This window comes from Salvia miltiorrhiza, chromosome 6 (assembly GCF_028751815.1).
Source record: "Salvia miltiorrhiza cultivar Shanhuang (shh) chromosome 6, IMPLAD_Smil_shh, whole genome shotgun sequence".
Taxonomy (NCBI): domain Eukaryota; kingdom Viridiplantae; phylum Streptophyta; class Magnoliopsida; order Lamiales; family Lamiaceae; genus Salvia; species Salvia miltiorrhiza.
In genome coordinates, this window is record NC_080392.1 from 35,464,336 (window position 1) to 35,490,636 (window position 26,301).

The 26,301-nt window shown below is 35.3% G+C and overlaps 2 protein-coding genes across 4 annotated transcripts; one reads left to right on the forward strand and one right to left on the reverse strand.

The window, feature by feature from the left end:
• The first annotated feature begins 6,745 nt into the window (after nt 1-6,745).
• On the forward strand, nt 6,746-9,710 carry LOC130989265 (uncharacterized). The gene is made up of 6 exons (XM_057913219.1): nt 6,746-6,898; nt 7,191-7,282; nt 7,441-7,472; nt 7,924-8,165; nt 9,001-9,240; nt 9,329-9,710. The coding sequence occupies exons 1-6, from the start codon at nt 6,761-6,763 to the stop codon at nt 9,335-9,337; spliced, it is 753 nt and encodes a 250-aa protein (XP_057769202.1). The 5' UTR covers nt 6,746-6,760; the 3' UTR covers nt 9,338-9,710.
• A 294-nt stretch (nt 9,711-10,004) lies between these two features.
• On the reverse strand, nt 10,005-21,339 carry LOC130989266 (THO complex subunit 1-like). 3 transcript variants are annotated; one of them, XM_057913220.1, is made up of 23 exons: nt 20,974-21,339; nt 20,059-20,152; nt 19,486-19,639; nt 19,303-19,386; nt 18,963-19,037; nt 18,512-18,605; nt 18,071-18,216; nt 17,840-17,911; nt 16,995-17,067; nt 16,841-16,906; nt 16,695-16,741; nt 15,619-15,690; nt 15,407-15,532; nt 15,239-15,304; nt 14,697-14,738; nt 13,684-13,800; nt 13,500-13,582; nt 12,743-12,809; nt 11,902-11,973; nt 11,772-11,822; nt 11,520-11,579; nt 11,285-11,434; nt 10,005-10,382 (listed from the first exon to the last, which is right to left on the reverse strand). In XM_057913220.1, the coding sequence occupies exons 3-23, from the start codon at nt 19,510-19,512 to the stop codon at nt 10,161-10,163; spliced, it is 1,812 nt and encodes a 603-aa protein (XP_057769203.1). In that variant the 5' UTR covers nt 19,513-19,639; nt 20,059-20,152; nt 20,974-21,339; the 3' UTR covers nt 10,005-10,160. The 3 variants fall into 3 exon arrangements, with proteins under 3 accessions (XP_057769203.1, XP_057769204.1, XP_057769205.1); XM_057913221.1 differs by having other exon boundaries at nt 20,912-21,339; XM_057913222.1 differs by lacking the exon at nt 14,697-14,738 and having other exon boundaries at nt 20,912-21,339.
• Between the last annotated feature and the right edge of the window lie 4,962 nt (nt 21,340-26,301).

Here is a 26,301-nt window from a genome sequence, read left to right on the forward strand (position 1 = left end):
TTTGAGACGGTCAACCTCACCGAAGAATGTTGTGCCATTCTTCAAAAGAAGCTACCCATCAAGATCAAGGATCCCGGGAGCTTTACTATCCCATGTGATGTTGGAAATGGTCGTTTTGGAAAGGCCTTGTGTGATTTGGGAGCAAGCATAAATTTGATGCCTCTCTCCATCTTCAACAAGCTTGAAATAGGAACCATTAAGCCAACCACGATTGCTTTGCAAATGGCGGACCGTTCCGTTTCATATCCAAAAGGGATAGTGGAGGATGTCTTGGTGAGGGTTGACAAATTCATTTTTCCGGTGGATTTTGTGGTGTTGGATATGGTTGAGGACAAGGATGTACCTTTGATCCTTGGACGTCCATTCTTGGCGACGGGGAGGGCCCTAATTGATGTTGCAAAGGGCAAGCTCACATTGAGAGTGAATGATGAGAGTGTTACCTTCTCAATCCACAAAGCTCCCAAGCACAAAGATGGGGAAGAAAGAATGAGAGTGGAGGAATGCAAATTGATGCAAGTGATTGAACCTTGCATCAACATGAAAGAAAAATTGAAGGGAGAAAGGAAAGAGGAGGAAGCCCAAGGCTTGGAGTTGAAGCTTCTCCCCACACACTTGAAGTATGCATTCTTTGGTGAGAATGAGATACATCCAATGGGGCAAGACCGTGTACTCCAACTCAAAGAGTTAGATGAGTATCACGCATTTGAGAAGTCAAGCCTCTACAAGGAGAGGATAACAAGTGCTAATGACGAGATGATGCAAAAACGGGAGTTTGCACCCGATGATGAAGTCCTTCTCCTCACCTTCCGTCAATCACTACCTCCGGAAAAGCCAAGATCAAAATGGACGGGTCCTTTCAAAATCAACAAGGTTTTCAACAATGGAGCAATTGAATTGAGAAAGAAGGATGAAAGAACCTTTGTGGTTGAGAAGGAAAGAATCAAGGCATTTTTGCCCTTGAAACCAAAAGTTGAAGTGTTCGTTGGAACCACCCCCGAGCCATAACACCATCATGGAGACGTCTAGCTCATGACGTTAAACTAAGCGCTAGTTGGGAGGCACCCCAACAAGGTACCCTTTAATTTTTGTATGGTTTATTTTTTTTTTTTTTTATATGTTAGTTTTTTTTGTGAGTCCGAGACAACTTCTCCTTCTCTTTTCTTCCAAACTCATTTTCACTTTGTGTGAAATAAGTTTGGGGGGAGGGGAGAGATGGATTAGTTGTCTCATCTATCTTAAGCTTTACTTGTTTTTGTTTGTTTTAGTATTGTTGTCTTGTTTTTGTTATTGTTGAATAAATGAAAGCTTGAGAGTTAGTTGGGTTGATATTTTTGTTTTTGTTTTGCTTGGGATAATTGTATCAAACTTTGTGATGCTGATTGAATGTCATTGGGCTTATGATATGAATCGTTTTTTGGAAAAATTGTGTGTATCACTTGTGGATTATGCATGAAAAGTTTGAACTTGTGACAAGTGAGCTAAATGTTGTACCTCCAAGAACTTGAAAAAGAAAATGAGCTTGTGAGAATTGAGCCTTTGATTGTCATACATTTACAATCTCATTTTGTTCTTGAGTGTAAATCATTTGAGCATGTGTGTTGATCTCTAGAACTTGCCATGAGTCCTCTCTTGAAAATAAAAGTAGATGTGTTGTTAATATTGAAGTGATTTAAGGCCATCCTTGTTAGCCACTTGACTTAAATTGTGTCCAAATTCTCATGCGATCCTAGTTTACCATCTTTGTGCCTTATAGCCTTTCTTTGAATTAACCAATGATGGGTAGAACTTAGATTGTTAGTGGTTACTTTGATGAAAATGTATGAGAAATGATTGAAATTACTTGTCTAACTTTGATTGAGTGAAAATCACTAGTCCCCTATGAGCTCCAAAAGAAAAGAAAAGAAAAAGAAAAGCAAAAAGAAATGTTGAATAAAAGAAGTATAAAGGGGATTGATTTGCCTTTTGAATCATGGTCTTGATAAGTATTCATAGGGTGAAAAAGAAGAAATGTGGGGATATTGGTTGATTGATTAGAAAAGAACAATGGTGAATATGACTTATTCAATTTGGAAATTGTATGGGATATGAGTCACTTTGCCTATAAACACCTCACCTCACCAAAGAGCTCTCATTGCAACCTAAAGAAAAGCCCTTGTTGATCTTTATTTATAACACATTGAAGTATAGAGAGTTAGGATAAATGGCAAGCTTATGGTAGATTGCATACTTGTTTCAATTTGAGTGCAAACACGTCCATTCTAAACACTTGAGAGTTGAGTGCGTCATTGAAACATCCACTTTGTTAGGATTCAAGCTTGGAGGTTATAATATTGAACTCATTATCACTTGTGACTTCTTGGAATGCATTTCTACTTGTGATGCACTTTTGAAAGATTTTTTGTAAAATTTGAAGCCCTTGAAATGACACCAATTCATGCTCACATGTTTGTTTACTTTTATTTCTCTTCTCTTCGTCGTTTGGGGACAAACAACACTTTAAGTTTGGGGGGTTGACAAACATGGTTTTCGTACCTCAATTCCACATGTTTTGTTGTCATTTCCCTTCATGTTTTGCTTGTGAATGCTTGTTTGTGCCCGAATATTTAGTTTTATAAAGATTTGATATCTTGGTGTAGTTTCGGAGCAATTTCAGGAAACCTCAATGATTCATTGGAGGATTTTGAAGATATGAGATTGAATTACGTCTCGAGAGGAATCCGTGAGCGCAAACGGCGACCAAATCCGAGTCCGGACGAGGGAGAACGGAGCAAAACGAGCGGACTGCGCAATACGCCCAGTACCCCGCGGTCACCACCCGCGGCCGCGGGGTGGGACCGCGGGTCAGCTGTTCCCAATTCCAGGGGTGTACCGCGGTCACCACCCGCGGCCGCGGGGCGGGACCGCGGGTTCCCTGAGTTTTGCCCACGTTTGAGCACCACGGGCGCGGGCCATGACCGCGGGAAAAGAGCGGAGTCGCGTTTTTCAGCCCTTAAACCCATTTCTCCCCCTTTTCCTCACATTATTCATCATCCCCAACCTCATACTCACCCATTTCCATCTTCCCCAATTCATTCACACCAAACCCTAGCCTCCATTACCACATCTTTTACCAAGATTGAAGGCATTGAAGAGGAGAGAAGATTGAAGAAAGCTCATTAATAGGATTTGTCACTTCTTACTCTCTCTTTCATTTATGTATTTCTTTGATTTTGGTTTGTTGTGTTTGAACATGTTAGGCTAAATTTCTCTTTGATTTGGGGATTAGGCTAGATGATTATTGTAATGGATTGATTATTTATGCTCAATATAAATCTTGTTTGTTCATTTGCACATTATCTTTTCAAACCCTTGATTTATTTCTTGTATGGATTGTTGGCCACATTCTATGCATTTCTAATTTGCACTTTGAATCGGGAGAGGATAATTGCAATAGATAAGGTGTTTGAAACATATCAATTCGATAACCGGGAGGTTGAGAGTTGGGTGAGAGTATGTCGATCTTTGTGTGCTTTTGGGAGTTATAGGTTAGAAGTTGACCGGGGACGGCAACTATGACCCGTAATCTACCGCTCTAGTCGTCCGGGAGGGGGCTAGAACTAGTTGGGAGATCACTCTAGATAATTAGGATTGTCAAGATTAATATTGAGCTATAATTGAAGTCTTTTGCTTAATCATCGATGCCTAGTCCCTAAATCGCCTTAATCATCTTATTAATCCACTTGCTTATTTGGTTTTATTTGTCTTTGCACTTGTTAAGTAATTAGTAGATAATCAAACCAATCACTCCATCGTTTAGTCTAAATAGCTATAGCATAATGACTTAAGGTAATCACTAGAATTTGACTACTAATCCTTGTGGAATACGACCTTGCTTCCCTATGTTGCAACTACACCGTATACTTGCGGCGTGGTGAAAATAATAGCGAACAGATCTGGATCTCAATTTTTTGGATCCGTGGATCTGGATCTGGATCTGGATCTCATTTTATAAAATGGATCTGGATCTGGATCTTGAAATTTGAGATCCGGATCCGACCCGTGGATCCGATTTTATTTAAAATATACTCCCTCCGTCCACCAAAAACATGCCACTTTACATTCGGCACGGGTTTTAATAAAATGTGAGTGAAGTTGGTAGTGGAGTAAGGGTCCCACTTTAAATGTGAGTGGAATGGTGTGGACCCTACTACTAAAAATGGATGTGGCATATTTTTTGTGGACGGACGAAAAAGGAAATTGTGGCATATTTTTGGTGGACGGAGGGAGTATTATTTATTTTTTAGGGTAAATATCATATTAAACCTTGAACTATATCTGCTTTATCAAAAATACCCTAGAACTTTCGAAATGCTCTCTAAACCTTCAAAGTACCATGGTTTTATCAAATATATCCCGCATCTCTTTTCCGACGACCAGAAAAGTGACGTGGCTCGCCGGATGCCACAGTGTAATTTAAATTCTATTTCTTTTAATCCATGTCATTTTTTTATTCTCTTTTTTAATCCATGTCATTCTTTTATTCTCTTTTATTCTGGAAATTAAAATACACGGTTCTCTTCCTTTTTAAAATATTTTAACCCTAATTAAAGAAAAAAAAAAGCACACTGATCTCTCTCTACCAACTAAAACTTGCGATCTCTACCAGAGAAGAAAAATCTCTCAAGATTTGCCCCGATCTTTGCGTGGCAGTCGAAGGCCGGTAGCTCCGGCGGGGGAAGAGGAAGCGGAGAGGCAACGATATACACAAATAGTGTTAAAGGTTACAACATCAGGCTCGAACCCACGCTTGAAAAAAATGCCTAAGATCGCAAACCCAAAATCAGGCCTTTTGAGTCGGCAATAACAATCAATCGCAATACTCAACGTGTAGTGATCTATAGGAGCATCCCTTTGAAGCATTTCGTCGATCAGATGAAGGGCAAGAGAGTATTGTTTCATCTTGACTACAACACTCAGCAATTTCGAGATTCGAATCTGGGATAGGCGGCTCCGTTCTCATCATATATATTCCGAAATAGAGCGACGACATCATTGGGCTCACGTATAGATTCAAATTCGAATTTGGGATAGGCAGAGAAGTATCTAATTTGGTGGCTGAGATTATAAAAATTGAATCTGGGTTTGACAAGAAACGAGTGTAGAGAAGCAATGGGGAGAGTGGATGAATTGAAAGAAGAATTGGAGATAATTCTTCCCAAAATCATGGCAGCATGTTTCCGACTCATTCTCACTCTATTTTTTTTTTGTTTTTATGTGATAAAAAAGAAGAGAACCGTGTATTTTAATTTCCAGAATAAAAGAGAGTAAATGGATGACATGGATTAAAAAAGAGAATAAAAAAATGGCATGGATTAAAAGAAATAGAATTTAAATTACACTGTGGCATCCGGCGAGCCACGTCACTTTTCTGGTCGCCGGAAAAGAGATGCGGGATATATTTGATAAAACCCTAGTACTTTGAGGGTTTAGAGAACATTTTGAAAGTTCCGGGGTATTTTTGATAAAGCGGATATAGTTCAAGGTTTAATATGATATTTACCCTATTTTTTATATTTATTTTATTAATAGTATTATATATATTAAAAATTAAAAATAATAGAGAAATTAGAATAACTTTGAAAATTGAAACCCTAGTTTCCAATTCTAATTCTCCCTCTAACCTCTCTCGGTTCCTCTCCCAATCTCCCTCACCCGCCGCTTCAGTCACTCTCCCTCACTCCCTCGCCCGGTCGACGCCCTCCGCCTTACCAATTTGCCGCTCACCGCCTCACCAGTTCGCCCGCCCGCAGCCGGCGAAGGCGGGGACCTTCTTCGGTTCACCCGCCACCTTCAGACCTTCTCCAGTTCGTCGGTGCGACTCTGCGTGTTGCCCATCTCCATCTCCGGCCGCCGCCTGCGTTCGGTCGCCGCCAGACTCCACCGCCGCCGTCGTTCAACCATGTCAATGTCTACCACAGGATTCTCTGAATAAAATGTTAGAAATTAAAAAAAAATGTTCATTTTGATTTGGCAATCCATCTTCGGCAGAATCCTTTTTATTTTATTTTTCTTCTACTTCTATCCTGCAAGTTTCTCTCTGTTCCATACTGTTTTCGAATCTCTGTGAACATGTGATGGGGAAATGATTTATGTGTGCTTTGAGTTTTAAGTCTACTGCTGCTTTACATTTGTTAATGATGGATATTAAATATTGTTGATTTTGTGAATTTATTTTTGAATTTAATTTGAAAATAGTAAATCCAGGGATCTGGACCCGTGGATCCACGGATCTGACGGATCTGGATCTGGATCCAAAATTTTCAGATCCGTGGATCTGAATCCAGTATATGAAAACGGATTTGGATCTGGTATTGGCCAGACCCGGTCCAGATCCGGTCCATTGCCATCCCTAGTTCTCACTCCATCATATTTGACTAGCATGTACTTCTTTTTAAACTGTCCCGTTTAACTTTGGCTTATTAATCGCCTCAAAAAAAAACTTTGACTTATTAATTTTTAAATAATTATTTTATATTAATAAGATTATATAATTTTATTTTATAATCTTATCCTTCTAAATAATTGAAAAAATTAGGCCAAAACGGCTTCTAGTAATGAAAAATATGTCTACTTTTTTTCCGAGGTGCCTTTTTCCCCCCTAAAAACAAATTTACAGTCTCTCTTTTATTAAAAGGAAAAAGGAAAAGAAAAAGGAAAAGAAAACGGAAAAAGGGATTTCGCACAATACGAGGACAGGATAGGGCTTAAACCAAAAACGTGAATGAAGCATAATCATAATCGAATCATAACAAACTACTTATTTCCTTGCGTGAAAAATAAAGGGGTAATTTATCTCGTTGCTCTCTCTCTCTCTCTCTCTAAACTATTCCTCTCTCCCTCAGCTCTCTCGCTTCCCGAGGTACGTGTAGATATGGTCGTATTGTATCGTGTGTGTATAATATAATGCTTTGTGCGCGGTTTGATTACTGGAAGATGCTAGGGTTTTTTCTTCTTTCCCGAAATTAATGCGAAAATATTCAATTTTATTTGCGAAAACATAGAAATTGGGATGGACTGATTAACCCACTGTTTTTTTGTGATTGACTATATACAAGTTGCATTGAACTGTGAGCTGAAGTCTAATCTTTCTGTAGATACTCCGTTGTTTCTCAGGTTCGCTGACTCTGACTCATCTTTATATTTTATTACAGTTCCCTTTTTTCGTTTTATGCTCCGAAGTAGCAGAGGAGATGTTTAAGAACACATTCCAGTCCGGTTTTCTTTCCATCCTTTACAGCCTGGGGTATGCTTTCTTTTTTTTTTAGTTTGTCTGGAGGCATTTTTCATTCACAAAGCCATATTCTCGCTTCAGTTGTTATTTATTCGCAGCATATTGCGTTTCGTTTTTTCATCTGCGGTTTTGATTTTGTTTATTTTTTGGGTTATTTTCTTATTCCTCAGGAGTAAGCCTTTGCAAATATGGGATAAAGAAGGTAGGTCTTATTTTCTTTTACATTTGTGAATGCTATTTTTCCATATCACATGTTATGCTAATGCTGGTAGTTTGTGGATGTTTTCTGGAATTACAACTGTTTATTTATGTTTAGAATAAGGGTATCTTTTTCTTTGCATTGGTTCTTCGCACTCTGGCTCCTTTTGAACTTCTTACAAGTAAGAAAATAAATTGAGGGCCTGGATATATGGAGGAATGGCCTTGTTGTTAAATGCAACATGGAGTGAATATTTTTTGATATTTTTCTTGAATCCTATTTTATATGACATACTGTTACCAGTCCTAGTATATCTGGATGGAGGTAACAAAGGGTTATATGTTCTAATTCTGTGTACACATATTCTGTGGTTAAACATGTGTTTGTGATTCTTACACTTTATTAGCCGGCATTTTCCTTTTAGGCTTACGGTTATATTGAAAAATTGTTACAGTTGTCAATGGCCAGGTCAAGCGGCTGCAAGATGATGACATACAATCTAATGTCCTCGAATTAGTGGGGTCGAATGTCCAATCCACATATATTACCTGCCCTGCAGATCCAACTGCAACGCTTGGTATCAAGCTTCCGTTCTTGGTTATGATTGTTAAAAATACGAAGAAGTACTTCACGTTTGAGATTCATGTGCTTGATGATAAAAATGTCCGCCGAAGATTTCGAGCTTCTAATTTTCAAGTCTGTAAGTTTTCCCATGAAGTAATTTTGTATCAAAAATATTTCTTCATATATGATATATGTGATTATTACTACTCTTATCCTCTTCCTTTATGTGAATGTGCTATCTAATTTAATACAACTTGGGCATTATTTCTAAGGATGTTTTTGTGAGTCGTTCCCTTAAATGGAAATTTAGGATCATGACAGAAAGACAAGTGGTTTCTCAATGAGAGCATAAAGCAAAACATTCTTTCTCTTCTCTGTTATTTGCTTTATCTACTAAAAGTCAATGACTTCATTAGAGCCAAAAGTGATGGTTCCTTATCTGTCAATTTATGATTCTCTTACTTTTCACCTTTTTATAATTGTGCAGTTGTGAGGTTCTTTTTTATAGTTTTATGTCTTGTTCACTGTAAATTTTCTCTTGAACTTCTGTTTTATTATTTGAGTCGTATAGTCATAATTCAGATGCCTTGAGATTGAATAGTTGGACTCTGGTGGGAATGAAATCAAGATATGTTGATAATGACTGCTTGACTGGATTTAAACTCTTGAATCTGTACTGTAGTCACCATTGTCCAATGATAATATTTATTTAAGTGTTGTGTTGCCCTAGGGGTGGTAGAAGGACGTTGAAATAGATAAGCCACTCCAAGTGTAACTCCTCAAACAGTTCCTACAATTGTTCGCTAGGAACTTCAATAATTTATACCCAGCCTAAAGTAGTCCAATTGTAGAAAATATACCCGTTTTGAATTAATTGATGCTTGGCTTTTCTTTGATGAAACTATATCTTTCTGTATGATTCTTAATGCCTTGTATTAATTTTTGTTCTATGACCCCTCTGTTTCAGGCTGTCACAAGAGTTAAACCCTTTATTTGCACCATGCCCTTGAAGTTGGATGAGGGCTGGAATCAAATCCAGCTGAACCTCACTGACCTTACTCGACGTGCATATGGAACTAACTATGTTGAGACTCTGAGAGTTCAGGTTCATGCCAATTGCCGCCTGAGAAGGATCTATTTCTCTGATCGCCTTTACTCAGAGGAGGAACTCCCACCAGAATTCAAACTATATCTCCCAATGCAGCAGGTATGCTTTATTATATTGTCAAACACTTCAATGAATAGGATTTTATGGTTGAGCATTGAGCTTTTTCTTGAAAAAAAATCATCTGCAGAAAGTCTGAGAGCGTTGGAGAAAGCTCTGCCTGCCTCATCCCTGGCATCGGAGATGGCTGGCGTAGAATAAGTTCATCACTCATGTCTAGAGAGGTTTATTTGTTGTAATACATACATGACAAGTAAGAAATGCAATTGCCGGTTGACGTGGTCACTCTTTACAATCCGATTTCAAAGCTTGTTTTTAGTTGGTTTGCTGGGATGCTAATTCATGTATATGTAGTCTGCTTCTTTGTTACTTCGTTGATTTGCTGTGTATGTGAGAAGACAGCTCCATTAAACATGTTGCTGGAGTTTCCTATTCTAGGCCTTATTACTTTTTCCTGTAGTACTTTGTATAAGAGGTTTAATTGATGGAAAAAACATAGATATTTATCTCTATTTGCAATACCACCTTTCAATTTTCTTATTTTTGGTCGAAAACTATAAACTTAAAAAAAAAGAAAAAATAAATAAAGTACGCACTGAACTACCCAAGGGAAAATCTAAAACGACTTTGAACAAGCCTAAGTTGGGTTAGATTAAGGCTCTTTCCACCTTTTAATTTTCTTGCAATTATGTGATGTGATTGCTAAAACAACGTATTCCATGAAATAGAACAGTTCAATGACGTATTTCAATTGCAAAAAATTTAACAAATGGTGTCATGATTGCAAATTGTGTGAAAATTTCAAATTCAGACCAAAAAAAATGTAATTATTGGCATAGCAATCCAATACATAATATCTAGTAGATACAACATTTGTTGGACAAATCTAAAACCTGGCTTGTACGAAGTCACCAATAACAGCTAAATCTAAAAAATATATATAGTATGTGCATATGTATTGATCAAGATACAACATCTAAGTCAGCATCGGCATCCGTCTCTCCATCAACCATTCCAGTATCTCCTTCAATTTGGCCTGCTTCCAAACCGCCATCTGTATCAGAGTTGTGTTTCTGATGCTCATCACCCTCACCACTTCCACTACCATCACCATCCGCACCCGTTGTGCCTTCACCGTCGTTTCTGCCCCCGTCCATGTCAGTCTCACTCGCAGGTGTCGCAATCTGCCCCAAACACCAAAGGTTAGATAACAGACCAAGGTTGAGCCAGATCCATGCAGAATTATCTGCCACTTGTTCATGAAAAATGCAAAATTGAACCTCAAACATCAACTTCCCCACTTTTCATATTTCATCTATGTTCAAAGTTATCGTTACTTGTAATATAGTAATTTTTTTTGGTTGGGACTGAAGATTACAGCAGAAAATAAAAAAACATCACTTATAGGACTCTGAGGCATAAAAATTTATTATAACTTATACTCCCTCCGTCCACAAAATGAGTACCCATTTCGGGACAGCACGGGTTACTCATTTCGTGGACGGCACGGGTTTTAAGAAATGTATTGAGTGTGGTGCAAGTGGAATAAGGATCCCACTTTTTGAGGGTATTAATTAAAGGGTTATGTGGGGTACACTTGCCAGAAAGGGAAATGGATACTCATTTCGTGGACGGACTAAAAAGGAAATATGGGTTTTCATTTCGTGGACAGGACTAAAAAGGAAATATGGGTTTTCATTTCGTAGACGGAGGGAGTAATTACAAATGACAACTGACGAGTAATATATTGGAGTAATAGGTAGACATCATATTATATAAATACACACATCTCAACACCCCCTAAAGATATACCATAATGCTACTTTGACAAAATTTGGTGTGTGAAAATCAGTGCTGATAAGATTTTTGAGCAAGTAGTTGCTCTCCAATATCTTGTTGTATCACCGGTTAAGATTTGCAAACAGGCAATCACAGTACTTTTTCAAAATAGTGTTTTGCACAAAAATTCTTGGGTTTTGTAGTAAATGATTATGCTATTTACTTTGACCAACCACCCTTTGCTGACAGCTACCCAACGCAGCAGAATGTCAGACTGAACACTAAATTATGGAGATATGTTAAATACCTGAGTGTCTTCGACTTGCTGCACGGAACCTTTTGTCTCTTCCTTCTTGGCACGCTTGGATCTATCCCCTGGTTTAGCTTGATATTTTGACCGCACATCAAGTGGCAAAAGTTCCAAGGGAACAACACCTTCAATGCCATGTTCAGTAAACTACAAAATAAAATAATTGAGTTCATCTTAAATGCTATTCTTTGCAGATGTTTGATTACTATATCTTAACTACAAAAGGACATACTCGCGAAAATCCTTCCAGATCTTGTCGCGCAGAAAACCTCAAACCTTTCCAGCAATAAACCTGCAATAGCATTGGTGTAACCAGAAGGAGTTGGAATACTTAAAAAAGGACCACGGAGCAAAGAAATTTGAACATATCGTGCAACATAGAGCACAAGCACTCATAAAAGAAGACTAAACAAGCCAATGTGACAAAGATGAATACGAGTAAAACCCAGAAAAATTTCAAAGGAAAGGAAGAAGTAAAACTGACTCGGCTCTTTTTGTGATGATATTCTTCTTCTATTCCAGCAGATTCGTCCATCTGTTGTTTACAAAATTAGAGAAACTAAATACAGTTATGCCCAAGAGCTCATTTAGAAAAAGAGGTAAGATGGACTCACATCTTCAGCCAACGGTTTCCAGTAATCCATGATGGCAGGAGTACGGACACGTTGAGGATCTGCTAGAGCATTCTGAAGAAATAAACCTTTATCACTAATAGTGGGAGTAATCATTTAACATGGTCAAAAAACACAAGAGAAACATATTTCATTACTGAGGATTATTTGACCACAAATACAGTGCAGCAGCTATCACATGATTATGCATATGTTCAGAATAGAAAGTTGTACACAAATTCTTGTCCCTGAAATCAAGTATTGAATATTGATACAGTTCAAAGAAATTTAAATTGTCATGAGGTTTGTAGGTACAAAATGATAGAAGGTACATGCATTTTCCTTTTTGTACAATACGAGTATCCTAAGTTGTATTCTTCGCTACTGGGAACAATAATCAATTGGCTCGTAGCTCAACTTCCATTAACAGATCCTGCAGAGAAATGAAGATAAGAAATCCCTCCCTCCAGCAATTCATAAGTTTGATGAGATCACTTACTTTCATCTCAGTCATGAGAAGTAGAATTATGAACTACAATAGCTTAGAATCAAAAAATTAATATTTTGATTGGTGATCAGCAAACTGACATGAGTTTTAATCGTGAAAATATTAAGAAATGGTTCCTTTCTAGAATGCTGCATTCAATCCTAGGATTTACGTGAAATGTGGCAGGATTTATAAATTAGCAAGAGCAACAGCATTGAAAACTGAATTATAAGATAACTAGAAAATAATAAAATCAGTACCTCAGTATCTATCACTCTTTACTATGTAAATAATGAACTCATTAAAATCAATGAATCTAAATAAAGTATAAAAACGTAAAAGATATGAGAAATTTACCGGGTTCTGATCAGCCCATTTCCACAAATGAGACAGTTCCTTATTCCCCAGTCTCCACCGAGGACGACTAATAGATATGCCCAAACAGAGAAAGGAGGGGTCAGGTGGGATAATATTTTCAGTAACATATAAATGTAAATGTACGTCTTGGATATATTCTACAAGTCTGATCCTGAAAAGCATCACTTTAGCATCTCAGCTTTAAGTTATGCTAGTTCTCCATTATGCTTCTCAAGTGCACAAACATTATCATTACCATGTTTTGAATCAGAAGACTCACAGGAATAACTTAGTTCTACTAATCTCTGTTTCTGTAATAGGCCCAAGTGCATATACTTCCCCATCAAATTTACTATATACTCCCTCCGTCTCACAAAAACATGAACGTTTTTCCATTTTGGGGTGTCTCACAAAAACATGAACATTTCCATTTTAGTACATCATGGCCCACCACTACTTTTCCTTAATTAATTCATTACTCTCACAACACCTTTTAAAGTGGGACCCATTTTCCACTTTAACTCTCAACTAACATTTCTTAAAACCCGTGCATTTCTCTTTGTTCATGTTTTTGTGAGACGGAGGGAGTATCAAGTTTTCTATGCATGACTAACGTATCGGTATAACACAAATAAAGTATCATGAACCAGCTCTTGTGGAGTGGGATACCTAATGCATGGATGTCTAAAGATAGCTATTGCCTCAGGTAACCTAATGAAGCTAATTCTGACAGAAAATTATAATAGTAGTTTATTACCGCTTCCGACCACCATCTTGAGCTAGCTTTTTCTCTACGGGTGGTTTTTCAAATGGAGGGCAACCATCACGCTTCCACCATACCTAGAGAAGGGGAATAAGATCAATTTGAAAACACAAGAGGGCATCAATAAAAAAAAAATCCAAAAGTCCCATAGAAAACAGATGCAACTTGTGATACTTGCCCAGTTCCTCTCACGCTCCAAAATATGCTCAATGCTATGAAGGAATTCTTTCCCTCTAGGAGGTGTCATCTCTAGAAGCTTCTTCACCCGTTCTTCACAAGTTTTTATCTCCTCTTTCTAGAATCACAAATGGTAAAGAAATTACTATGAAATTCAGGGCACAAATGAAAATGCATTCATGTGGATGAGCAAGAAAGAACAAACATTATATTGCATTATTGCAAGGCTACAAGCGCATAGCTCTTTCATGTTATGACATCTTCAACAGTGAAAAATCGGGCACATTCGTTTATAATGATTCAATATCTTAAATTTTGGACGTTAGGCATGTTCCCACATTGGTCTTTCAGGGTAATTGAAAACAATTATGGATTAGTGATGTTAAAAGATCAAAATTCAAAACGAGTTTTGGCTCCTATTTCCCATCTTCATTCCTTCTTTGTCAGTGCTCTCTTCTTATTGTCTTTTCTCTCTCCTCGGATGTTGTAGAATTTCTACCTTCATCTCCTTCCCTTTATAGCCCCACTCCATTGCCTCTTTGACCCTACTTGCAGCCACTTGATCCCTCTCTCATTTTCCTCATTGAAAATTAACAGAGAAGTAAGAGCTACTGGTAAAGATGTTCAGTCTAATTTTTGGACATCTACACCTTTTAATTTCTACAATTATGATTCAATATTTAGAACTTAAACTAGTCCTTATCTTTTCGTTTTTTCACAACACAAAGTACGACAATTAGATCTGTCAGTGCCAAATCACATGCCAAAAGAACAAGTCATTCTATATCTTGTAAGCATCACTTACTTGGCATATATATGTGTACAGTGTACACATCCAAATTAGGAACAACTTCTTGCCTACATCTTTCTTATAGATTATTTGACAAAGACACGTATGATGGCCTTGAAAGTTCATAGAAGAAACGAATCTAAAATATACAAATCAAATTGGAAGGGAAAATAGAAATCCCCAGGTAATGAAGAAGGATAACAAGATTCAAATTACAAACCAACCGTTGTATCCGATGGCAAATCTTTGTCATTTTTCCCAGGGGCCTGAAGGAAGTAAATATTAGTCAAATACTTTTTAAAGATCATATATACTGTTAAAAAGGAATTAGAAATCAACTCAAAACAAAAACAAAGCAAACAAAAGCAAAGAAGAAAAGAAGCATCATCTGACCTTGCAAGATTACTAAATTTGGGAATGTAGCAACATTTGACTGAACAAACTTACCTAGAATTGGGAGCACTTGATAGAGAACAATGATGTCATGTTTAATTATCACCAATTTATTTGCTCTCAGAAATAAATGGAATTTATTACACATAAGTTTCTCTTAATAGCACATAACAGAAAGAAACATGCAGAAGGTAACCACTTGAAAATGATTTGACACTTTCCAACAATGACATATACAGCAATCCGTAATTATCTACAGAATAAATGACATTCATCCCACAGCATAGGGATTTCAAGTAGTTCAAAAAATTATAAATTATAAATTATCAATTATTTGCATATGACCTAATTTAAAATGAAAAGGCAGAAGTACCTTTAAGTAATCAAACAAAATAAGGCACTGAACCAGAATGTGTCGTCGAAAACTTGGATCTTTTAACTGTGATAAGCCAAGAATGAGAGAATACTCACAATAAAGATTATCTGTTTAAAGCAGGTTATTATATTGAAAAAAAAAAATCCTATCATGCAAAACTCCCACCTCCAGACCCATTAGATTACTGCTGGTGAGATATTTTATACTGAAGTTTGACGCTTCATCCTCAAGGTTAATAGCACTGCCCTCTTCATCCCTCAGAGGCTGAGCCTCAAATGTATTCAACACGACCTAAATATCCAGATTTTGGAGAAAGCATGATGACAAATTCATGTATGGTGCAGGATGTCCTTAAGAAAATTCTAGTAGAGTTTTACCATCAAACTGGAAGTAAATTTTTGCCACTTTGTAACAGTGGAAGCTAGAGAAGAAGGATTGGAAAAGGATTCCTGAATAGCAAAGGGAGATATCAATAGTGCACAAATCAATATCACAATAAAATATCTTGAAAATGAATCAAAACAAATAGCTCTGAGTTAATATTTGGAACAGTTGAATTTCACTTGAGCATTAAAAAAAATCTGTATTTATTTTATTTATGTTATTAAGCGTATAACTGTTTATATCATAAAAGTGTGTAGTCTCCTTATGTGCAACTGGCATAATAAGCCATGTCAAGTCACCAGAAAATAATATCATGGTGATCAATGATCATGATAACCAAATTAAATGCAACAGTATACAAATCTCACAAGATACAAAATCAAGTCGTGTCGTCCTCATTCTTATAAATGACAGAATATGACAAAAAGGAAAAGCTGCCAACATGGCTGCCCCTATTATAGGGGATTCTATAAATAGAGTCAGACCACCTGCCACTTGATCACAGAATTTCATGTTCACAGAGGGCTATACTAATGAATTGAGTCTCTCCATCACCACACAAAACATCTAAATAAGCTTTACATATGTGATTGTTGAAGGTGTAAGTCAAAACCAAATCTAGTCCTTCCCACCATCACAAATTGTTTTCACACAAAATCAACAAATAAAAATGAAAAGAACTACTTCAATGATAATTAAGCATCCAGCTTCTAGTTCTCATACTGTTGTACTTTTCATTATTCCAACATTGGTTTTCATGCTTCCTTAGATAAATACAAGATTTTAACCAATAGAGGAAATTCCATGTCAATTAAGTGAATAAAAAACTATGGAATTCAGCAGATATTGCAAAGTATGACAACCAGTCTTCCGTGTTTCATAACCAAGTTTGAAAGTTAAGAGAACATCTATTCTTGATAGGAAAGACAGATAATGATAAACTTATACACCTTTCCAGGCTAGATAAAGAACAACAACTATAATGTTAAAAAACTAATGTATATTGCCAGAGTGTTTAAAATAATAAAACAAGTATTCAAACAAGTAGATTTCACTCTTGCAAACTGACCTGTAAACTCCAAAAGGTTTTGTAAAAGTTGAAATCAATAGAACTACCTGAAAGTGAAAAAATCAATATTATAGACTTGATAGTTAAAACAAGATGAACTAAGTAACAGAATGGAAGGCATTGGAAATTGAATACGAAAGAATTACTTTCTGGAGCTTCTTTCTCATATTTGGTCTCGTTTGAAGTATTAAAAACTCCTTTGATATTGACAGCTGCCAGAAAGGTAGAGATGATAAAGTAACTGCAGATAAAAATAAAATAAAGCCAATGGAGTGACACCCTATTGACAGCAAAAACTACCTGAACGTTCTGATAATGGGAAAAAATGAGCAAGAAACATAATAATTCGTCCGCAAAACACAACATCATTTGCCTGCAAATCCATTTAAATGAAAAAATAAGCATTTCGAACATTCCACATATTATGATGTAGAAAGTCATTATCTTCAAAAGTACGTAACAAGGCAGCGTGGCAAGCGAAGCAAGGATTAGAGTGAATGTGCAGTGACTTGAATTTGAAAAAACTTTTGTAATTATTTTGTAAAATAGAGTATACGAAGGGGTAAGAACTATTGGATTTTCTAGGAATACTCCTAGTTGGAACATTCTGCCAAAAAATAATACTAGAATTTTGTTTGATAAGCTTTCAGAATAATGGAAGTTCTAAATATAAATGCACTTCTGCCACCTGTAAAATCCAAATTCAACTCTATTTTCCGATTCCGAGAGTAGATTATTCAACAGAACACAATGAGAAGCTACACCTGATACCTTAATTGCCAAATAGTAAGCCAGCATGAGGAAAAAGGAACTACATAGGAACAAGCAAGCAGTATTATGCATTTATCTCCTATTCATCTTTTATTCTACATAAATGGAGAAGATTCAACATTGGTGTCATGTATGAAAAATGAGATAGCTAAGTTTCTTAGAGCATTATGTAATTCTTGATGAGGGAGAAACAGTACCATACTACAGATGAGAGAGCTAAACAAATTTTGAATTAAGAATGATCATCTAAATTATTTACAAGAAGTGAGGCATGGCCAAGAAAGGAACACAAATTATCCAACTGAAACACCACATAGAGTTCTATAAGATGATCTACGAATAAACATAATGAGAAAGCATGAGTGTTCTCAAACCTTTGATAGACGACGAAGTAGCTGATTGCATGTTCTCAGCATAACAAGCTTCCCTCTGGTAAAGAGCTCTGGCTATGTAACATGTAAATAAAAAAAAAAGAAGAAGAAGAAGAAGAAGATAAATTTGTGGGGTAAACAGGTTACAAATCAAGAAAAAGAGGAACGTTTGTAAGATGCCGACACATTAGATAGAAAATACAAAAGCATTACTGCAAGAATAACAATACCTACCTTGCCAAGAATGTCTTGTTTACTTTCAATGTACCCAAAAATATCTTTGCAGTTCCTCATTGTAGACATCTCGGTCAAATCTTCCAAAAGCTGGAAAATCATGCCACCTTCAATATGTTCTTTCTCACAGAGGTATAATACGATGTCTGTCAGGAAGAAAACAATAGCACGAAAAATGAGAAAGCGGTAAAAAAAACAAAGTATCTTGAGCAGTCTTTGAGGTATAATACAGATCTTAGAATTAATAACTCCATCCTTAATATAATTATGTGGAATTTCACCTACCACCACCATCACTAATTCTATTGTCTAACATGATATACATAATCCTATAAACCTACTGGGCCATCAAGCAGGAAAAAAAAAAAAAAAAAACACGAAGCAGAGGGGTGAAAAATAAAAATGCCAAATAATAGGTTAGTCACATGAAAGCACACTCACCAAGAAGACGAGGAATTTGACCAGGACGTGCATCCTCATCAGCTATCGACTGACCATAATGCATAGTTGCCTCACCTGACTGAACTGCAGCTGACTGCAACAAGATGGTAGAGCATGTAAATGCTCGATTCACACAGACTACTCACACATTCTAACAATAATTAGAATGGGCCTCGACCACAAAAGTAAATTGATTACAAAACACTGGATATTTTTGAATCAGTCACACATGTTTTAGCTTTAGATAAGTTCCAATTTATAAATTGTTAACACCAGCCAATAGCTTTTGTATAGATTAAGTTCTATTGAGTAACTAAACTTCACATAACTTACACCAAAATAGCAACTCAAAGCATCAAAATTTGATCTCTACCACTAGAAATTCTTAATAATTCCTCTTGAGAATGTGTAGACCTAGGGAAATATAATAAAGAACGTAATGCGGCTTTACCACCAATTCTTGAAGCAAAGTCCGCAGAATATTTTCCAACAACATATTTTCATCTTGAACGAGTTTCACCTGCTTCTGCAAAGAAGAAAGAATATACTCGCCTATAAACGAGGAGTTGCTACCAACAGAAATTGCTAAAACATATACCAAAAAGTCAAAGAGAAGGTTTTTATGCGTAATGACATTAAAAATAAATAAAAAATAAAAATCAAAGACTTGTGCTTTTGGGGTTTCCCTTGGATTTCTTGACTTCGAACGAAAATAGCATCAGCTCACAACATTCGAATTCCTCCATTTCTGCAAATGTTTGTGAGTGTTTATAAGCACAAATATATCGAACCTGGGGTTTTATAACTTGCTGCACAGTCTGGAGCGCGAAATCTTCAGGCGGCCCTGGATTCAGAATTGCTTTCCTGAATAAATCCTAGCGGCCAAATAAACCGTTCGATATATTAATTTGCAAAATAAACAAACACTAAAACAATTAGCACATGAATGTGAAGAATGAGAACGATGCAATCACCATCTTGTGATGAAGCTGAGAAATCATTCAGAGAGACCGCATTATCTATACATATATTAAAGCATAGAATCCAAGAGCAGCTGCCTTTCATCCAGTGGATATCGAGCTTTTTATCTGCTGGGTAAAGTTTATGACTTCTGGCCCAAATTTGAGACTGCATTAAAAATGCCAAAATTTAATATATTTTTTTTCTCAACAGCTGGCACAATTAATTCCTTAAATTTTGGCTCCAAAAATGGCGCCCAAACCACAATTTGAAATTTAAGAACAGCTAATCTTGGAGCCAATTTGCCTATACATATGATATAATTTCAGACCAAATTCACTCTGCAAACTCTCTCTCTCTCTCTCTCTCTATTTTATGGTTTTTATTCTCTCTCCCTCTCTATTTTATGGTTTTTATGTTTCTATGTCGTACTCTCATTTTTTGCAGTTTAGTTCTTCTATTTCTTTTTTTTTTGTTTTTATGTTTATATGTAGTACTTTTATTTTTTTTTGCTTTTGGCTAACTATTAGTCACAGTTACAATAGAGATACTAAGAGATTATTACAACAATTATTTCTAATTTATACATGAAGAGGCTGATATTTTTCTGAATTTTTCTTTCCAGATGAAGATGAAGATCTGTATCTATCAATAGAGCATGAAAGTGGTTATCTCTTGGATCTGCAAAAGCAACCAAAAAAATGAATTTAGTATATTTTAATGATCAGGAAATAGACTATTGTATATGTAAACTTTTTCTTCATACCCACAAAGGAATTGGTTTTTTTCTGTTATTTTTCTGCTAAAACAATTTTTTACTTATTTTCAAGCATCATCAATAGACTAATCCGAGAATCAGCTCAAATTTTCTAGAATCATCAAATTTTCAAAGAAAAAAACGATGATCAGTTTAAATTCTTTTAAATCAAAGATGCAAATAAAGGGAAAAAAAAAAGTGCAGTTGAAATTCATCAAAGATGCAAATAAAGTAAAAAAAAAAGTGAAAATAGGAAAGAACATAAAATTATGCGGAAAAAAATAAAGATGTTCATAGAGATCGATGTTCATGTTAAAAAAAAGGTGTTCATAGAAATTTTCATAGATCTGCAAAATTGATATGCGAAGGTAAACAGCTTGGTGATAAAAATTATGTTCTAAATATATATATAAATATTTAGTTACTAAAAAAATGAAAAACGAATATTCTAAATAGCATAAACTCTATTCCTTCAAAAATTATGATAAGAGAAATTGTGGAATCCACATAAACTCTATCACATCACACGTATGATAAAGGTATGAGAAGAGAAATTGTAAAATACAAAGTGAAAGGCTACTTTTATCCCCTCAAAATTTGTGGATATCGTTTAAATGAACAAAAAAATAATAATTCAGCAAGGAAAATTAAACATGGAGAACAATAGAATTAAAGATGCAGACGAGGGAGCAGGCCGAGATCTGGAGGCTAGGGCTTGGGCGACGCCGTAGTTTGAAACCCGTACGGCGGCGGCTAGGGCTTGGGCGACGCCGTAGTTTGAAACCCGTACGGCGGCGACTGGATACGGGCTGTGCAGTGGCGCATTTATCGTCGTCGAGGAGAGTGGCGACGCCACTGAGTTGCGCCAGTGCCTAGATGTGAGGGCGGAGTTGGTGGCTTAGGGATCTAGGGCTTTTGGACGGCGGCTTGCCGTGATACAGTTGCAGGTTTTTCGCCGGCAGAGGATGAAGCGAAGGGAAGGAGAAGATGATGGAGAGCTTCTCGCGGGCAGCGGCGCATGTGGAAAGGAGGAATGTTTCGACTGGGAGAAGAAACGAGAGAGAAGGCGCGGCGCTGAACCTTAAAGTGAGGGGATGAATATTTGAGCTGTAATTTAGGGTTGAAAATATAGATGGGTTGTATTTAATTTAATTGGGCTGAATTTTTGGGTTGAAAATATAGATGGGCTGTATTTAATTTAATTGGGCTGAATTTAATGTATTGTATTTACTTAGGTTGTATTATTTTATTGGACTGTATTTATTGAATTGCTCTTTTTTTTAATCAATATTTAATTGTTCTATTATTAATCGCCGTTTAGAAAATAAATCATTATATATAATATATATACATATATACGATAAGCTGCTGATGGAATTCAAAGAAAATACTAACATCTCAAAATCATTCCAAAAAATAAATAGGTTAAGAACAAATATATATACATATATATGAATTAAATATTTTTACTTAATATTTGTTTAAGTAAAATATTATATATTTGTTTACTAACTATTAAGTATTTACTTAATATTTTTTTAAGTAAAATATTTAATTAAATATTTTTACTTATTAATTTTTTCATCAAAATTATTATTTTATTCAATGTTTCGCAATTTCACAAAATATAGTAATATTTTCATTGAATTTAACCCTATATATATATATATATATATATATAATTTCATGTATCATTGAGTATAGCAATAGATATATAATTAAAGGAAAAAAATTATGTTATAATTATCCCAATAATATTAATGCATGAAGCAAAAGAAAAATGAGATATTTCAAGAGTCGTCGTTTTTAAATATTTTCTCAAATCTATAAAAGACAAAGCTTGCATTAAAGCACAAAATCAAATATATGTCTTGGATAATCGTTGAAAATGCATACAAATATGGAGTATAACTTATAAGTTATATCCAACCATTAATATATAGTGAATTAGTAATTTACATTTTTAATAATGTAGTTTATGACACTTACAAAGTAAGATAAGGCATGAATTAGAATATTTATCTTACTCCTATCTATAGTACTCCTATCATAATAGATTATTTAAAAATGTACAAATATTTATTTTTAAATAAATATCACTATGTGCCCACTTATGAAAGTATGATCCGTCAAATGACCAGCGACGAGAGTCACTTGACGGCGTCGCATAGTACTACGCATATAGTTGAAAAAGAAAATGCATAAAGGTAAACATAAATAGGGATGTCAATCCACGAGATTTCGGGCAAGCTCTATCGGGTTACGGGTTATTTGAGTGCGAGATAATTGGGTTGAAGTTATTTTCGGGTTTGAAATTTCTAACTCTAACTCTAAATGTTCTAGTTTCGGGCTAGCCATCACCCATCGAGCTAATCGGGCTCAAAAATTTAGTTAAAATAATAATTAATATATTTCTCTTGATAATATATTTGTAATAAATAAATACACGCATAAATAAGTAATATTTCAAAATCGACTTATATAATATCTATTATGCAAGTCTTAGAGATATAAAGATGCAAATTTTTATTAAATGCTGTGTATTATTTTTTAATTTTTACATCTAAATATTTTATGCTAAATATTGAATTAAAAATACAGACAAGTAAAATGATGAGTAACATTGAATTTCTAATATTGAATCAAAATACATTTTACAAATTTTCGAAAATAAATATTTTAGTACACTAATTTTCATAAGCAAAGTAATGAAATTAAAAATTAAATACGAAGAAAATTTTCATATAATCAAGCGAAGACATTATTTTCGGGTCAGCCCTATAGGATTTTGAGTTAATTTTGGGTCCACCCTATCGGGTGTCGGGGTATTCAGATTATAATTTTTATCGGGTTGAAAATTTTCAGTCCTAACTCGGATTGTCGGATTAATCGGGCTAGCCCATTTGTTTTTAGTTGGATTGACATCCCTAAACATAAATATGCATAGCGTTACACACAAATATGCATAGTAATATTCGACTATATGCATAACTATGGCGGTGACGAGCAACATCGAGAGGCACTAGAGGTGTCATATAATGATACTTTTCCAAGGATATTTATATCCAATGTTATGCATATTTGTGTTTATGTTTATGCATATTTATGTCAATTATATGCATAATTTTGACGGTGGTCATAGGGAAAAATGAATTTTCGATAAAAATAAATAATTAAAAATAAAAATATGAATAATCCATTGACATCCATAAATAAGTCTGGATCCACATATTTGGGCCGATTCCAATGAATAATCATTGCCATTCCTAATCGGGCCAACCCACGGGTTTCTTTTTGGATCGACATCCGAAAACATAAATATGAATAACGTTACAGACAAATATACATAGTAATATTTAGCTATATGCATAACTATGACAGCAGCCAGCAACAACAAGAGAATACAAGTATTGTAAAACAAACTATTATAAAATAATGAACAAATTTACTATCATGATATAATCTATTTATACAGAATATATAAGTGCATTGACAATGATATTTGAATATAATATATGATTAAAACTATTGATCAATATATAACATCAATATATCAAATATTTTGCAAGATAACATACATATAAATTTAAGCTATTCATATGCAGAATGTTAATCCAAGATTTTGAAGTAAATAAATAATTAACATATTTAAGGAACCCTATAGTAAAATACAATAGTTTAGGCGAACTATATAATATTGCATCGACAAATAAGATCATATTTGCAAAAGAGTAACCAAAGTTGTTAGATAAGTTTATAAACTAACAAGTTTTGTTCAAAATAGACAACAAAATGTTACAAAAATATTATAATCATGATTGTTTAAGATAAATGAAGATGGAAGTTTTATCTTCATTGCAGCGAGAGTTGTGCAGATGCCTTTCTTTGATGTCATAGCCTGTGAAATAGTTTTGTATTAGTTGACAATGTCTTTATATTAAAGCATGTCCTATCAAATATTCATATGTACAATTTCGAATTGTACCTGTTTTGATCATATCTCTCTAAACAGAATGGTTGTTCTTTGTGCATCAAAGAAAGCTTTGTACCTTCTCCCATGAACTAAATTGCTGCACTGTGTGATTTCTTTCCAGCCTTTCATGAGTTCAACTATTGGAGAGATTGGGCGCCATATGTGTATTTGTACAGGCAACATTGCCATTGCACCTATGAACTGAACGTTCACTTCGTTTAAACCAATCAAGTAATTATTGTAGAATGGCCTTGACACTGTCCTATCAAATATTCATATGTACAATTTCGAATTGTACCTGTTTTGATCATATCTCTCTAAACAGAATGGTTGTTCTTTGTGCATCAAAGAAAGCTTTGTACCTTCTCCCATGAACTAAATTGCTGCACTGTGTGATTTCTTTCCAGCTTTTCATGAGTTCAACTATTGGAAAGATTGGGCACCTTATGTGTATTTGTACAGGCAACATTGCCATTGCACCTACGAACTGAACGTTCACTTCGTTTAAACCAATCAAGTAATTATTGTAGAATGGCCTTGACACTGTCTGCAGTAGTTATAGCAAAATAATATCAAATATATAGTAGAGCAAATAGGGAATTGTAGAATTGTGTCAACAAACCACTTTGTAATATGTGTTCCGATTGTAGATGAACTCAAATCTTGGGATGTTTTGTTCCACTGGAAGTGGTGGTTGTGGTGGAAGTAGTGGTTCTGATGGTGGAGGTAGTAGCGCTGGAGCAATAGGTGGAGCATGTGGTGCCGGAGCAACAAGTGGATCAAGTATGGCCAGAGCAAGTGGTGGTGGTGCAACTGGTTCAGCAATTGGTGGAGCAACTGGTGCATCAAATGGTGGAGCAACTGGTGGAGGAATTGGTGTACCACGGTTGAATCTTCTTGGGTTCTGTTTGTAGTCACGCAATGTCACGTGAAATATTTCATGCTCCAAGTCAAGAGTGAAAGTGAGTTCATCTCTGTTATCCAGCCTGAATTCTCTTATCAAGTCTGCAACCCCATTTATTGATGCCCAAATGGGCATGCTGGTGTTTGCAAAGTGAATTTGTTCAACATTCATTCGTAGGATTATCTCGTCCATCCAATCTAAATTCCATTGAATGCTTGAAGAATACTTCCCAGTCTTGATGGAATGGTTGTGGAATCAACTGCACAAAATTTAAAGTATTTAATTCTTTGCATTGCAACTCCAATAACATAAAGTTGGAACCCAATTAATAGTGGTTAAGATTTACCAAGTACTCTTGTATGTACTGTGAACGATAGCCAGTTCTCAAAGGTACTGTAAATTGTGGTCCATCCATTGTATATTGTACTACAAATAATGTATAATAAGTGAGAACATTATGAATGCTCACATATCAAACAAGAATGCATATGTTTTGTAAGACATAAGGAAAGGAGAGCAACATAATTAACTCACAGTTTATATGATATCCATCATGTATATTCTGATAAACTGAAATGGATCGCAAAAATGAAATGGATAGCAGATGTAGCAACATATACCAAAATAAGGAATCGACAATTAAGCTCAGTAATAATGTGAAATGCTCAGTAAATGAGGAACGAAATTTTGTAAAAAACTTAAGCTATTCAAGGACCTCTCAGTGTTGAAAATTATACATTATAAATAAAATCCCGCAAACATTTTAACTAAATTGAGGAAAAATCATTTATGGTTGACAAAATCCATTTTATGTATGATGAATCAAACAGAGCTTACATTATGAGGAAAAACTACTTAAAAGGTGAGTTTTAACATGTGCAATAGCTTATATTACGAGTAAAAACCCTTAAGCAAAATATTATCAAGTAAGTAAAGAATTTAACCTTATAACCTATACTGTTCAAAATTATACATTTTAAAGAAACTAGGCAAAGAATGTAAGTAACTGCAGGGTATAATCGAGAAAATCTAATTTTTCTATGATAAAGAGAATAGAGTTCATGTGATGATCACAAAAACTAATAAAAAAAATCCATTTTTTGCACATGCAATTTCACTTACTTCACAGTGGGGCAAATGATATGAATGCGGAGGTTTAAGTTGTAAACATTTTTTTCTGAAACTGTTATTAGAAG

Bases quoted from the DNA above. Each gene is read 5' to 3' on its own strand.
- LOC130989266 (XM_057913220.1), bottom strand. From the start codon at position 19,512: ATGATTTCTCAGCTTCATCACAAGATG. The intron at 18,606-18,962 runs GTAAAGCCGCAT...ATCTTGTTGCAG, and splicing joins CTTTGCTTCAAGAATTGGTG to TCAGCTGCAGTTCAGTCAGG. The intron at 17,068-17,839 runs GTTTGAGAACAC...ATGGATTTGCAG, and splicing joins TACTTCGTCGTCTATCAAAG to GCAAATGATGTTGTGTTTTG.
- LOC130989265 (XM_057913219.1), top strand. From the start codon at position 6,761: ATGAAGCATAATCATAATCGAATCATAACAAACTACTTATTTCCTTGC. The intron at 7,473-7,923 runs GTAGGTCTTATT...AAATTGTTACAG, and splicing joins GCAAATATGGGATAAAGAAG to TTGTCAATGGCCAGGTCAAG. The intron at 8,166-9,000 runs GTCTGTAAGTTT...CCTCTGTTTCAG, and splicing joins TTCGAGCTTCTAATTTTCAA to GCTGTCACAAGAGTTAAACC.